Raw genomic sequence first — 12631 nt, 5'->3', positions numbered from 1 at the left:
CCTTAGAAGACATGATGGCCTTTCCAAAATCAGTAATGTATACCTTAAGTAAAAACTAGTGACTGGAAGTGGTGGCTCATACCTGTAATTCCAGCACTTTGGGAGGCCAAGGCAGGAGGATGCCTTGAGGCCAGGAGTTCAACAACAGCCTGGGCAACACTTTCAAGTTGCCCAAGACCTCATCTCTACAAAAAATTAAAATTAGCCAGGCATGGTGGCACATGCCTGTAGCCCCAGCTACTGGGGAGGCTGAAGTGGGAATATCACACTTGAGACCAGGAGTTCAAGGTTGCACTGAGCTATAATCACGTCACTGTTCTCCAGCCTGGGCATCAAAGTGAGACCCTGGGTTTTTTTGTTTTTTGTTTTTTTTTGAGACAGGGTTTCCCTCTGTCACCCAGGCTGGAGTGCAGTGGTGTGATCTCGGTCACTGCAACCTCCGCCTCCTGAGTTCAAGCAATTCTCATGCCTCAGCCTCCCAAGTGGCTGGGACTACAGGCAAGTGTCACCATACCCGGCTAATTTTTGTATTTTTAATGGAGACGGGGTTTCATCACATTTCCCAGCCTGGTCTTGAACTCCTGAGCACAAATGATCCACCGCCTCAGCCTCCCAAAGTGCTGTGATTACAGGTGTGAGCCACCTCGCCTGGCCTGACCCTGTCTCCTAAAAACAACAACAACAAACCAGTGGGCTTGAGAGACAAAAGCAGAGGCCAAACACATTTTTCTGGCCCTAGTGGGCCACCCCTAAGCCCTATGTGAGGAGGCATGGGTGATTGAGGAAGATGCCCCCGAAGTGGCTCTGGGCCGTCATAAACAGGGCCTAAGTCCTACAAGCTGTTTCTTGGGGAAGGGGGCCCTCTAAGCCCCTTGTGGCCCGTCTGCTGAGTTCTTCAGTGTCTGGCCAACATGGATAAAGATTCCCAGTGGCGGCCAGGCACGGTAGCTCACGCCTGTAATCCCGGCACTTTGGGAGGCTGAGGCGAGCGGATCACAAGGTCAGCAGATCGAGACCATCCTGGCTAACACGGTGAAACCCGTCTCTACTAAAAATACAAAAAATTAGCCAGGCGTGGTGGCGGGCACCTGTAGTCCCAGCTACTTGGGAGGCCGAGGCAGGAGAATGGCATGAACCTGGGAGGTGGAGCTTGCAGTGAGCCGAGATCACGCCACTGTATTCTAGCCTGGGCGACAGAGCAAGACTCTGTCTCAAAAAAAAAAAAAAAAAAAAAAAGATTCCCAGTGGCATCCAGATGCAGCCACTGTATCTGGAGAGCCAGGGCAGCACTGCCCACTACATGGGGGTATAGGCACTCCGGAGAGGCTCTGGCTGCAGGGGTGCAGCCCCCACACTCATCCCACAGCCAGAAGCCCAGAGGCTGAGGGTGTGGGCAGTTACCCAAGCCTCTGTGTACAAAGGGGCGGGCCCAATCCACTGCTTGGCACTGGCCTGGACTCCTGGCATGGGGTCCGTGCTCAGCCTGACTGAATTGTTGCAGACCCCAGGCCTAGCTCGCTGAACCTGGGTGATTTCTGGGGTGTGGATACAGCCCATTCTTCATAGGGAGTAAATCTGTCACGGTTGTGAGGCCCAGGAACCAACACACAACTGTGGGCCTTGGGCCAGCCTAACACAGGGAGAGTTTAACGCCTGGAACAGAGCCCTGAATGTTCCTTTCCCGTGCCCTCCCCCACACTGCTCAACCAACGCAGGGCCGCCGCCGTGAAGCCTAGAAACACAGCATCTCCATTCTTGGGTCTCGGTGCCTGCAGACCCTGGACATTTTGCTATGATTGATGAGCTGGGGGTCAGGACACTGGCTACTCTGAATGGGTAAAGAAACCAGCCCATCCAGCCAAGGGCCACCACGCAGAAGAGACTCTTCTGAGCACACTTCTGCATCTAGGCACTCAAGGCCTACATGGCGTGGGAAATACCAAGAGCCTGGGGTAGACTCCCCATAGTGACTCCCACAGTGACTTGTCCAGAGCCCACAGGCACAGCACCCATGGGAACCTTGCCCCTGCCCTGCCCTCAGGGACCTGCCAGCTCAGAGGGACTAAGGAGCCGCATCATCCCGATTCCTCTCACGGCATTCTAGAGACACCTTCGAATCCACCTGCACACATCCCGCCCAGAGCCACCCCCCCGTGCAGCACAGATGGACGGAAGGTCCTTCCCAGGGAGGGCTCCCCTCCCGCCACTTTGGCTCAAGCAGGGATCTGGGGAGGGCACCATCCCCACCGCCCCCTCCCCAGCTCTGGGGACGGCATATTTCATAGGGTGTTAGCAGGTAGAATAATTGTCCTCCCCAGCCCACAGGCCTCTCACCAGCATGAGGGTCACAGGCGGATGGATGATTCTAACCAGGCACAGCAAAGGAAACAATCAACAAAAAGGCGAACCACGGAAGGGAACATCGTCGGCCTCCGCATCCGTGGCTCCAGCATCTGCGGACTCAACGAACCACAGATCAAAAATATTCAGGAAAGGGCGGGGCACAGTGGCTCAAGTCTGTAATCCCAGCACTTTGGGAGCTGAGGCGGGCGGATCACGATGTCAGGAGATCGAGACCATCCTGGCTAACACAGTGAAATCCTGTCTCTACTAAAACTACAAAAAAATTAGCCAGGCATGGTGGCACGCACCTGTAGTTCCAGCTACTTGGGAGGCTGAGGCAGGAGAATGGTGTGAACCCAGGAGGCGGAGCCTGCAGTGAGCCGAGATCGCGCCACTGCACTCCAGCCTGGGTGACAGAACGAGACTCTGTCTCAAAAAAAAAAAAAAAAAATCCAGGAAAAACCCTGCACCTGGACTAAACACATACAGACTTTTATCACTGTTCCCTAAACAATAGAGTTGAACCATATTTACACAATATGTACTACATATTATATGTAATCTATAGAGGCTGTAAAGATGATTTAAATTATACAGGAGGATGTGCATAGGCCATATGCAAATACTATGCCATTTATATCAGGGACTTGAGCACCCTTGGATTTAGGTATCTGAGGGAGGTCCTCCTTGGATACTGAGAGAAAACTGTGTTTGTAAATAAAATATCTGATAAGGGGATCCTTATATCCAAATATCCAATATATGCAAATAAGGAATTCATACAACTCAAGAAAAAAAAACATTAAACCTGATTTAAAAATGGACAAAGGGGCTGGGTGTGGTGGCTCAAGCCTGTAATCCCAGCACTTTGGGAGGCCGAGACGGGCGGATCACGAGGTCAGGAGATCGAGCCCATGCTGGCTAACACAGTGAAACCCCGTCTCTACTAAAAATACAAAAACTAGCTGCATGAGGTGGCGGGCGCCTGTAGTCCCAGCTACTTGGGAGGCTGAGGCAGGAGAATGGCGTAAACCCGGGAGGCGGAGCTTGCAGTGAGCTGAGATCAGGCCACTGCACTCCAGCCCGGGCGACAGAGCGAGACTCCGTCTCAAAAAAAAAAAAAAAAAAAAAATGGACAAAGGACGTGAAGAGACTTTCCACAAAAGACATACAAATGGTCAACAGATGCATGAAAAAGATGCAAAACATCTAATCAAACACAAATCACAGCACAATGAGATATCATCTCATACTTGTTAGCATGGTTATTATAAAAAGTTGAAAGATCAGTGTTGGTGAGGGTGTGGGGAAAGGGAACCCTGCACACTGTTGGTGGGAATGTAAATTGGTATAGCCATTATGGAAAACAGTATGGAGGTTCCTTGAAAAACTAAAAATAGAACTACCCTAAGATCCAGCAATCCCACTGCTGGGTACAGATCTGAAGGAAATAAAATCAGTATCTTGAAGAGATGTCTGCACTCCCTTGTTCATTGCAGCACTATTCCTAAGAGCCAAGACAAGGAACCAACCTAAGTGTCCATCAGGTTGATGAATGGATAAAGATATGGTACATATACACAATGGACTATTATTCAGCCATTTAAAAAATAAGAAAATCCAATCATTCGCAAAAGTATGGATGAACCTGAAGGACACTATGTGAAGTGAAAAAAGCCAGATACAGAAAGACAAACACTGTATGATCTCACTCATATGTGGCATCTAAAAAAGTTAAACTAATCTAAAAAAGTTGAACTAATAAAAGCAGAGGTGATAGCTGCCAGCCGTGGGGTTGCGGGAGTGGAAATGAGGCAATGTCGGCCAAAGGGTACAAACTTTCAGTTGTAAGATGACACATTTTGCATGTTCTCACTTATTTGTGGGAGCTAAAAATTTAAAAAACTGAACTCATGAAGGTGGAGAGTAGAAGGATGGTTCCTAGAGTCTGGAAAGGGCAGTAGAGGTGGGTGGGGGCAAGTAGGGATGGTTAATGGGTACTGAAAAGTAGAAGGAATGATCTAGTATTTGACACCACACAGGGTGACTATAGTCAATAATTGTATATTTTTTTAAAAAGCTAAGAGTATATATAATTGGATTGTTTATAATACAAGGACAAATGCTGGAGGGCATGGATACCTCATTTACCCTGATGTGATTCTTACACACTACATGCCTGCACCAAAATATCTGGTGTACCCCACAAATAATACATCTACCACCCGGGTGCAGTGGCTCACGCCTATAATCCCAGCACTTTGGGAGGCTGAGACAGGCGGATCACAAGGTCAGGAGATATTAGCCGGGTGTGGTGGTACGCACGTAGAGTCCCAGCTACTCAGGAGGCTGAGGCAGGGGAATCCCTTGAAGTCGGGAGGCGGAGATTGCAGTGAGCTGAGATTGCGCCACTGCACTCCAGCCTGGCAAAAGAGCAAGACTCCGTCTCAAAAAAAAAAAAAAAAAAAACTACCATATACCCACAAAAATTAAATAATTTTTAGGCCAGGCGTGGTGGCTCACGGCAATTTAACATTGTCTTGAGATTACAATAAAGGGGGCTGAATTTAGCCTCCAGAAACTTTCATTTCATTGTTTCTTTAAAAAATGCAGGCCGGGCACAGCGGCTCATGCCTGTAATCTCAGCACTTTGGGAGGCTGAGGCAGGAGGATCACCTGAGGTCAGGAGTTTGAGTGAGCCAAGATCGCGCCACTGCACTCCAGCCTGGGCAACAGAGCGAGACTCTGTCTCAAAAAAATAATAATTTTTAAAAATATGAATAAGTTCTGGGAATCTAATGTACAGCATGGTGACTATAGTTAATAACACTACATTTTCGGCTGGGCACGGTGGCTCATGCCTGTAATCCCAGCACTTTGGGAGGCCATGGCAGGTGGATCACCTGAGGTTGGGAGTTCGAAACCAGCCTGACCAACATGGAGAAACCCCATGTCTACTAAAAATACAAAATTAGCTGGGTGTGGTGGCACATGCCTGTAATCCCAGCCACTCGGCAGGAGAATCGCTTGAACCGGGGAAGCAGAGGTTGGGGTGAACCAAGATCACGCCATTGCACTCCAGCCTGGACAACAAGAGCGAAACTCCATCTCAAAACCAAAATAAACAACAACAAAAAGCCAAAACAAAAAACCTGTATTTTTTACTTGAAATTTGCTGAGAACAGGACTGAAATGTCTCAGGTGCACACACACAGATGGTGACTGTGTGGTAAAGGATGGAGTATTAATAATTGACTGTGGTAATCATTTCCATGTCATATTACATATACAATGTATAAATGTCAAACCACCACACTGTGTCCCTTGAATATATACAATTTTTCTTTGTCAATTATATTTGTCTCCCCCTCAATAAAAATGGGGAGAAAAAACCAGGCACAAGGCTGTTTCCTTATGCAAGGGATGGCTCTGGTCACTTTACATGGCCTGTGGGCAGAAAGGCTGGCAGAGAACTTTCCTCCAATTCAACAAATACTGGTCACCCATGCCCCAGTGACAGCCATGAGCAGCACAGATGAGACCGCCACCCTCCAGAGCTCAGGCTGGTAAAGAATAAGAATGGGGTGCGGGGAAGGAGAAGGGCAGGGCGTGGGAGAGAGGGCCTGCAGGCCCCAGCCCTAGGAGCATGACGTGAAAGTGCTCCCGGGCTCCTGATCCCAAAAAGGGCACTGACTGGGGCTAGGGCGGACAGAAAGTCCTATAGAGAGCTCCCGCAAGAGGTCCCAGAGACAAACATCAACTAGACCCACAGTCCCAGAAAACAGGTTCATTTCACAGCTGAGGCTCAGCACAAGATCTGGTCCCAAAACAGAAAGACAAGTGAAACCAGAAGAAACTGGAGCTGCAGCTATACACGTCTGTGACTGAGAGCATAGGCGAGAGTCCCCAAGGCTGAGCTGCCAGATCACTGAGGCAGGGAAGGCAGGGTGTAGGCCCCTGAACTCTGAGCGTCCGTGGGGTGGTCAACTATAGAAGCCCAGATTCGCAAGGCAGAAGCAGGGGTGAAAGCTGAATAAATTCCAAACAGGAGAGTAGGAGTTGCTCAAAACAGCAAGTAGCTTGCCCAGGAGGAAAGAGCAAGCCCCACAGAGCACTTCCCAGACCCAGAGCCTCAGGAGGTAGGAAAGACAAGTGACCCTCAGAACTTCTTATCCCTAGACCACTCTCATTAGCTTGAGAAGGAAGACCTGGCAGTTCTAATTAGCTTCACAGCTGTTCAAAGTATTATCATCAAAGTATCAAAGACTCAAACTAGTCTTTCAGAGAAATAAACTGGTCACAATTTGCAGATGAGTAAACCAAGGCTGAATGACTTGTCTGAGGCCCATAGCACACAAAGGCAGAGCCCAGCATATGTGTGGTGACTGACCTGGGCAGGCTGGGTAGATGGAGGGTTCATCCTATTGGAAGCCTGCACTACAAATTTTAAAGTAGCATCTAGACCAAGCACAGTGGCTCATACAGGTAATCCTGGCACTTTGGGAGGCTGAGATGGGAGGATCACCCAAGGCTAGCAGTTTGAGACCAGCCTGGACAACATAAGCAAGATCCCATCTCTACAAAAAAGGAAATTAGCCAGAATGGTGGCACACGCCTGTAGTCCTAGCTTCTGAAGAGGCTGAGGCAGGAGGATCACTCGAGCCCAGGAATTTGCGGCCACAGTGAGCTATGATTGCACCACTGCACTCCAGCCTAGGAGAAAGAGTGAGGCCCTGTCTCTTAAAAAAAAAAAAAAAAAATTAAATTAATAGCCTGGGCAACATGGCAAACCCTGTCTCTACAAAAAAGTGCAAAAATTAGCCAGGCACGGTGGCATACGCCTTGTGGTCCCAGCTACTCAGGAGGCTGAGGTGTAAGGATCGCCTGAGCCCAGGAAGTCGAGGCTGCAGTGAGCTGAGATTGCACCACTGCACTCCTGCCAGGATGATAGAGCTATGGAATCCTTTTGCTAGGTGCTCTGCAAACAGTATGGGCTGTTTGGCTGAACAGCTATAATTAACAATAATTAGTATTATTATGTAATAATAATTACAAAAGAAAAAAAGTAGCTGGGTGTGGTGGCTCACGCCCACCCATCCAGCACTTTGGGAGGCCAAGGTGGGAGGATTACTTGAAGCCAGGAGTTTGAGACCACCCTGGGCAACATAATAAGACCTGGTCTCTACAAAAAATTTAAAAATTAGCCAGGCATGGTGGTGCACACCTGTAGTCCAAGCTGCTCAGGAGGCTGAGGTAGGAGAATGGCTCGAGCCCAGGAGTTCAAGGCTGCAGTGAGTCATGATTGTGCCACTGCATTCCAGCCTAGGCAATAGAGCAAGACCCTGTCTTTTAAAAAATAAAGTAGCATCTGGTGGGGTGCGGTGGCTCACACTTGTAATCCCAGCACTTTGGGAGGCCGAGGCAGACAGATCACAGTCAGGAGTTCAAGACCAGCCTGGCCAACACGGTGAAACCCCGTCTCTACTAAAAATACAAAAAATTTAGCTGGGCGTGGTGGCGGGCACCTGTAATCCCAGCTACTCAGGAGGCTGAGGAAGGAGGACTGCTTGAACCCAGGAGGCGGAGGTTGCAGTGAGACGAGATCGTGCCACTGCACTCCAGCCTGGGTGACAGAACTACACTCAGTCTCAATAAATAAACAAATAAATAAAGGAGCATCTAAATGCCACAGAAAATGAGTGAGATTCACCACCTGTGCTTGGCACATACAGGGTTTCCAATCTTAGTTCTTAGCTAACTATAGCCACGTGCCTTAGCACTCTCTGCCTTGACCTTTGTTTGGATGCAACACACACTGACATGACCAGTAACCGTCAGTCTTTCCCTCAGTTCTGAATGTCTGCCCTGACTGTTGCCTTACAACTAGAAGCAAAGCCATTCCTGTCTCCACTTGTACCAATCCCCAACCCCCATCCCCCAATAAAGCAAGGGAAAAAGTAGGTTGAGAAAAAACTGTCAGATCTTTTCAAAACTCATTTTAATTGCAGCTTATTTTTAAGTGCTGCTTGCAGTGAACACCAGGATGTGAAAAGCTAAGATAGGTTCTCCCCTTTGGAGCTGCTCTCAGGGAGAAGCAAGGCCCCTCTAAGAGCACAGAGCTGGGGTTGCAGGAGAACGGCCCTTTTCACAGCCCTTAGCCCACCTCCCCGCCTCCTTCAGGCTCCACTGCCAGAGAAGCAGAAAGGACAGGGATTCAGCTCAGCCAGCCACCCAAAGTCAAACACCAGAGCCACATGCCCAAACAGCCCGCATTGTTTGCAGAACACCTGGTGAAAGAATTCCATAGACAGCATGAAGTCCTTGGTACCACCAAGAGTCACCTTGAGTCCCCAAGGACAGTTTTGAATGGACAAGAAGGTATAAAACTGAGGACAGGGAGAACTCTGGCCCAGCCAGGCCACATCTGTTTATACTTTAGGGAACCTGAGGTCCAGAATGGATATAGGATTCACCCTAAGTCACCCTCCTCCCTACAAATCCTAGCCCATCAAATCTCTAACCAATCAGTTTTTGTTTGTTTGTTTGTTTGTTTTTTGAGATGGAATCTCGCTCTGCGCTCTGTTGCCCAGGCTGAGTGCATCTCGGCTCACTGCCACCTCCACCTTCCGGGTTCAAGCGATTCTCCTGCCTCAGCCTGCCGAGTAGCTGGAGTTACAAGTGTGTACCACCATGCCCGGCTAATTTTTGTGTTTTTAGTAGAGACAGGGTTTCGCCATGTTGGCCAGGCTGGTCTCGAACTCCTGACCTCAGGTGATCCACCCACCTCGACCTCCCAAAGCGCTGGAATTATAGGTGTGAGCCACCGTGGCCGGCCTCTAACCAACCAGTTTTGATCACGACAGTTCAAAACAGAAGTAAAAAAACCAAAGCTGCACAAAGAGAAGGCAAGCCAGAAATAACTAAAAAGAAAGGACGGGAAATGTGGCTCCTGCAAGAAGGGCACTGTTTAAGCTGGCAAGGAGAAGCAAGGCTGTCTCCCAAGAAGGAAGGGTTTCAGTGAGGCTATCTAAGCTGGTCTAGCCAGCACCCACAGCCAGCGAACTGAGACTCACAGTGAGAAGAGAATGAGAATGGATGCGCTTGAATGAAAATACCAGAATGTAGGTGGCCAAAAAAACTCAACTAACTCAGGAGTAGGATATGGGGGTGTGGAGCTTCTGTCTCAGAAATCAGAGATGTCCCTGGCCCAGTAACCAAGATATTTGCCCACCTGCAATCATCAAGCCACACCCCTGCTGGAAACCCTTTCTGGTTCCCACCTCCAACCAAAACGCACCACGACGTCCTAATCCCAGCACACAAGACTCCAGTCCACCTCTTCTGTCTCATTCACCGCCCACATCTCTCTGTTAGCGTTCCACTAAGGCACCAGCCCCCTTCCCCAAATGCCCAGAACTCCCCAACTTCCTGCCGTTGCTCACAGCACTGCTCCCACTTGGAAGGCTCTCACATATTCTGCCTGCTAAAAAATCCCAACACATTCTTAAAGAATCGGGGGAGGGGGACTCAGGCTCAGAGAATAACACAGCAGTCAGATTCCTCAAGGTAAAGACAGTGCTCTTCTGTCCTAATCATCCTCAAGCCTCATGGAGCCAACATAGGAGCTGCTATTTAGCAAAAGGCAGAGGTAATTCCTGGAACTCCTGCCAGTTATGGAACCAGAGAAATCAGCTGTAACGTGATAAACCAGGAACACATTAATCCCAGCTGTGTTTTAGCAGGGAGGCTGTTGCCTCAAGGAGGGCCAGCTCCAGCCTGCCAAACAGCAATAGCTGGTGTTCTCTGCCGGGCCCACCTCTGGGCCAGGGAGGCACAAAAACAAAGCCAGCCTCCTCTTGGCCAGCTTCAAACTTAGCCCTGCAAGGAGTCCACAGGAGACTGGACTCTGACTTGTCCAGTTCACTGTTTTGAGTCAGCAGAACTGAGTGTCTCAACCAGGTCTCAGGAGGCCAGGAGCTCATTAAAACCCCCAAGTCCCCACCGGAATGGAGTCAAGTGTCATGATCCCCCTGAAGCTTACTGCCATGCATTCATGCGGCACTAAGTGATCTGGGTGAGGGCAAGATCAAGGAACCCTCCCTCCCACCTCAATTCTCAGTCAGACTCTCTCTAGCAAGCAGCTGGGTGATTATTAGCTTCTTACAAATCTTAGGAGTATTTACTTTTTAAGATAACCCCTCTCGGCTCTGCCTCCTGAATTCCACCCAGGCTAGAACTCTCTCCTACAGGGACCCCTCTATCACCCCAACCCCAGACATCCTGGTTGTGGGGAGGCAGAAATCCTTCCTGGCTGTGGGGTCACCTTACATGAAGCTATAAACTCAAGCCAAGATCCCAGCCAGCCGGCTGGCCACCAAGGTGACGAAAGTCCCAGGGCCCCCTTACCAAAGCCGGACAGGCCCAACCCTCTGGTTCCCCACCTCGGTGACTGTCACCAGATCAGAGAAGTGGCTGGTCGGCCAAGGCTCCAGAGGGAACTAAAGGAAGGAATTCTGCCGACTCCTCCGGGAATCAGGACTGGCAAAGACCCTAAGGGCCAAAGACACGGAGAAAGACTGGGGAACAGACCCAAGTTTCCGCAGAGCGCCCCCCGGCCCCCCATCTCCCCTCCTACCTAAAAGGGTTTCCCTCCCACCACCCCATTCCAACCCTCTTCCTTTTTACTTTCTTCCAAGAACTTATCACTGAGACTACTGCTTCTTTCTTCATTCGCTTATGTTCCTCCCTCCACTGGACCTTGGTTCCACGAGGGTAGGGCAGACACACAACGTGCGGTGCCTGGCAGCACCGGCTGCTCAACAATTGAATTCAATTCAACAAGTGAACCGTATTGCAAGGCCTCACTGAGTGCCGGGTGCTGGGCACCAGTGAGTGAAGGGGCAGGAGGAGGCATTCTCTCGTTTTAGCCAGGCTTGGCTGACTCAGAAGCTGGCCATGGGGGTGGACGTCGTGGGGAGGACCCCAGCTGGGGCTGCTGCGGTTTTTCCCTTGCTCAGCGGCCCCAGCCTCCCGGAGGCCCGGCGCGCGCTCACCCGCTGCAGCTCAAGCTCGATCTCGCCGGCCTTGAGCACGATGGGTCCCCGCACCGCGTACTCCACCGCCTTCACCTGCGGGTTCATGGACTCCAGCGTGAGGATGCGCTCGCGCCGGCTGCGCTCGGGCCGCACCTTTAGCACCGCCGAGGCCTCGGCGGCCGCGCTGCTCTGACTGCGGCCCCAGGAGCTGGGGGTCCGGGGACCACAGCCCCGCCGGACCAGCGCCGCCGCCCGCTGCATCGCGCGCTTGCGGAGGAAACCTTGGCACAAAAAGAGAAAGAGAATAAACACGTCGCGCACTGCCCTAGGCGGGCAGCAGTCCCACACACAAGCCCACCCAAAGGCACTTTCAGCGAGCGATGCCAGCCTGGCTTCGGTCCCCCGGCGACCGGGACCCTCCACCGCGCGGCTGAAGCACCAACGCGCACCCAGCCGGGTTTCGCAAAGGCTGCGCCCAAGGTATGCATGCAACGTGCCTGTCGCCCCTGGTAGGCCCTCGCTGCGCCGGGTTAGCTCGCACGCCTGGAGCAGCTTCCCGGCCCCGGCGCCCGCAGCCGCATCCCCGCACCCGGCGCCAGCGCCGCCCGGCCCCTGCGCTCGCACACCCACCGCCGTCGGGGCCGCCCCGGGCCTGCGCGCTGCCTCCTGGGCCCTGTAGTTCTCCTGGCCGCTCCGGAGCAGCTGCGGAGAGCGAAGCGAACTACAAGTCCCACAGCACCCCGCGCCGGGCCGGACGGGGACCGGACAGTAGGCGGGAGTGCTCGTCCGAACGTGGCGGGGTCTGGGCGGGCTCATTGTCCCAGCTGAGGGGCTGGAGATCCCGGAGGGTCCCGGCAGGGGCCGTGCTGTCTGTCGCGTCTGCGAAGCTGGAGCTGTTGGCAGCCTCTCCCTAGTGGCGCGTCCGCCCCCCACCGCCCTCATTGCCAGCACCTGCGAGGACACAGGCTGCTGGATGGTGTAGTCATCGCCCCGAGTTTCATCATCCAAGGCCACACGGTGCCTGCGGCTGCCCACCGGAGCTGGCAGGAAGCGGGGTGAGGAGTCTGGGACTTGGCCACGCCGCCCTGACTCCCGAACGCCAGCTTCCTTCTCAGCAAGACGGAGATCTGCCCATGGCCTCTGAGAGGACCATCTGCCAAGCTGTCAGCTTTTCCCGACCACTCCGTCTGACCCCCGACCTCCATCACTAACGTTTTATTTTCTACCTAGCATCTGAAATTATCTTCGGTTAC

General features: G+C 51.7%; 1 protein-coding gene across 2 annotated transcripts in view; it reads right to left on the bottom strand.

Annotated features, from left to right (window-relative positions):
* GPT2 (glutamic--pyruvic transaminase 2) overlaps window positions 1–12015 on the bottom strand; it is a 49328-nt gene extending 37313 nt beyond the window's left edge. For both annotated transcript variants that reach the window (XM_033218306.1, XM_033218305.1), the window contains exons 1-2: window positions 11876–12015; window positions 11397–11659 (exon numbers count right to left, since the gene is read on the bottom strand). In XM_033218306.1, coding sequence (XP_033074197.1) covers window positions 11397–11639 — 243 coding nt within the window. In that variant the 5' untranslated portion in view covers window positions 11640–11659; window positions 11876–12015. The remainder of the gene's footprint in view (window positions 1–11396; window positions 11660–11875) is intronic.
* Window positions 12016–12631: the final 616 nt, after the last annotated feature.

The sequence above is a fragment of the Trachypithecus francoisi genome, unplaced genomic scaffold (genome assembly GCF_009764315.1).
Source record: "Trachypithecus francoisi isolate TF-2019V2 unplaced genomic scaffold, Tfra_2.0 Lachesis_group10, whole genome shotgun sequence".
Classification (NCBI taxonomy): Eukaryota; Metazoa; Chordata; class Mammalia; order Primates; family Cercopithecidae; genus Trachypithecus; species Trachypithecus francoisi.
Note: the sequence above shows the minus strand (reverse complement) of the source record. Positions and strands in the feature narration are given on the sequence as shown.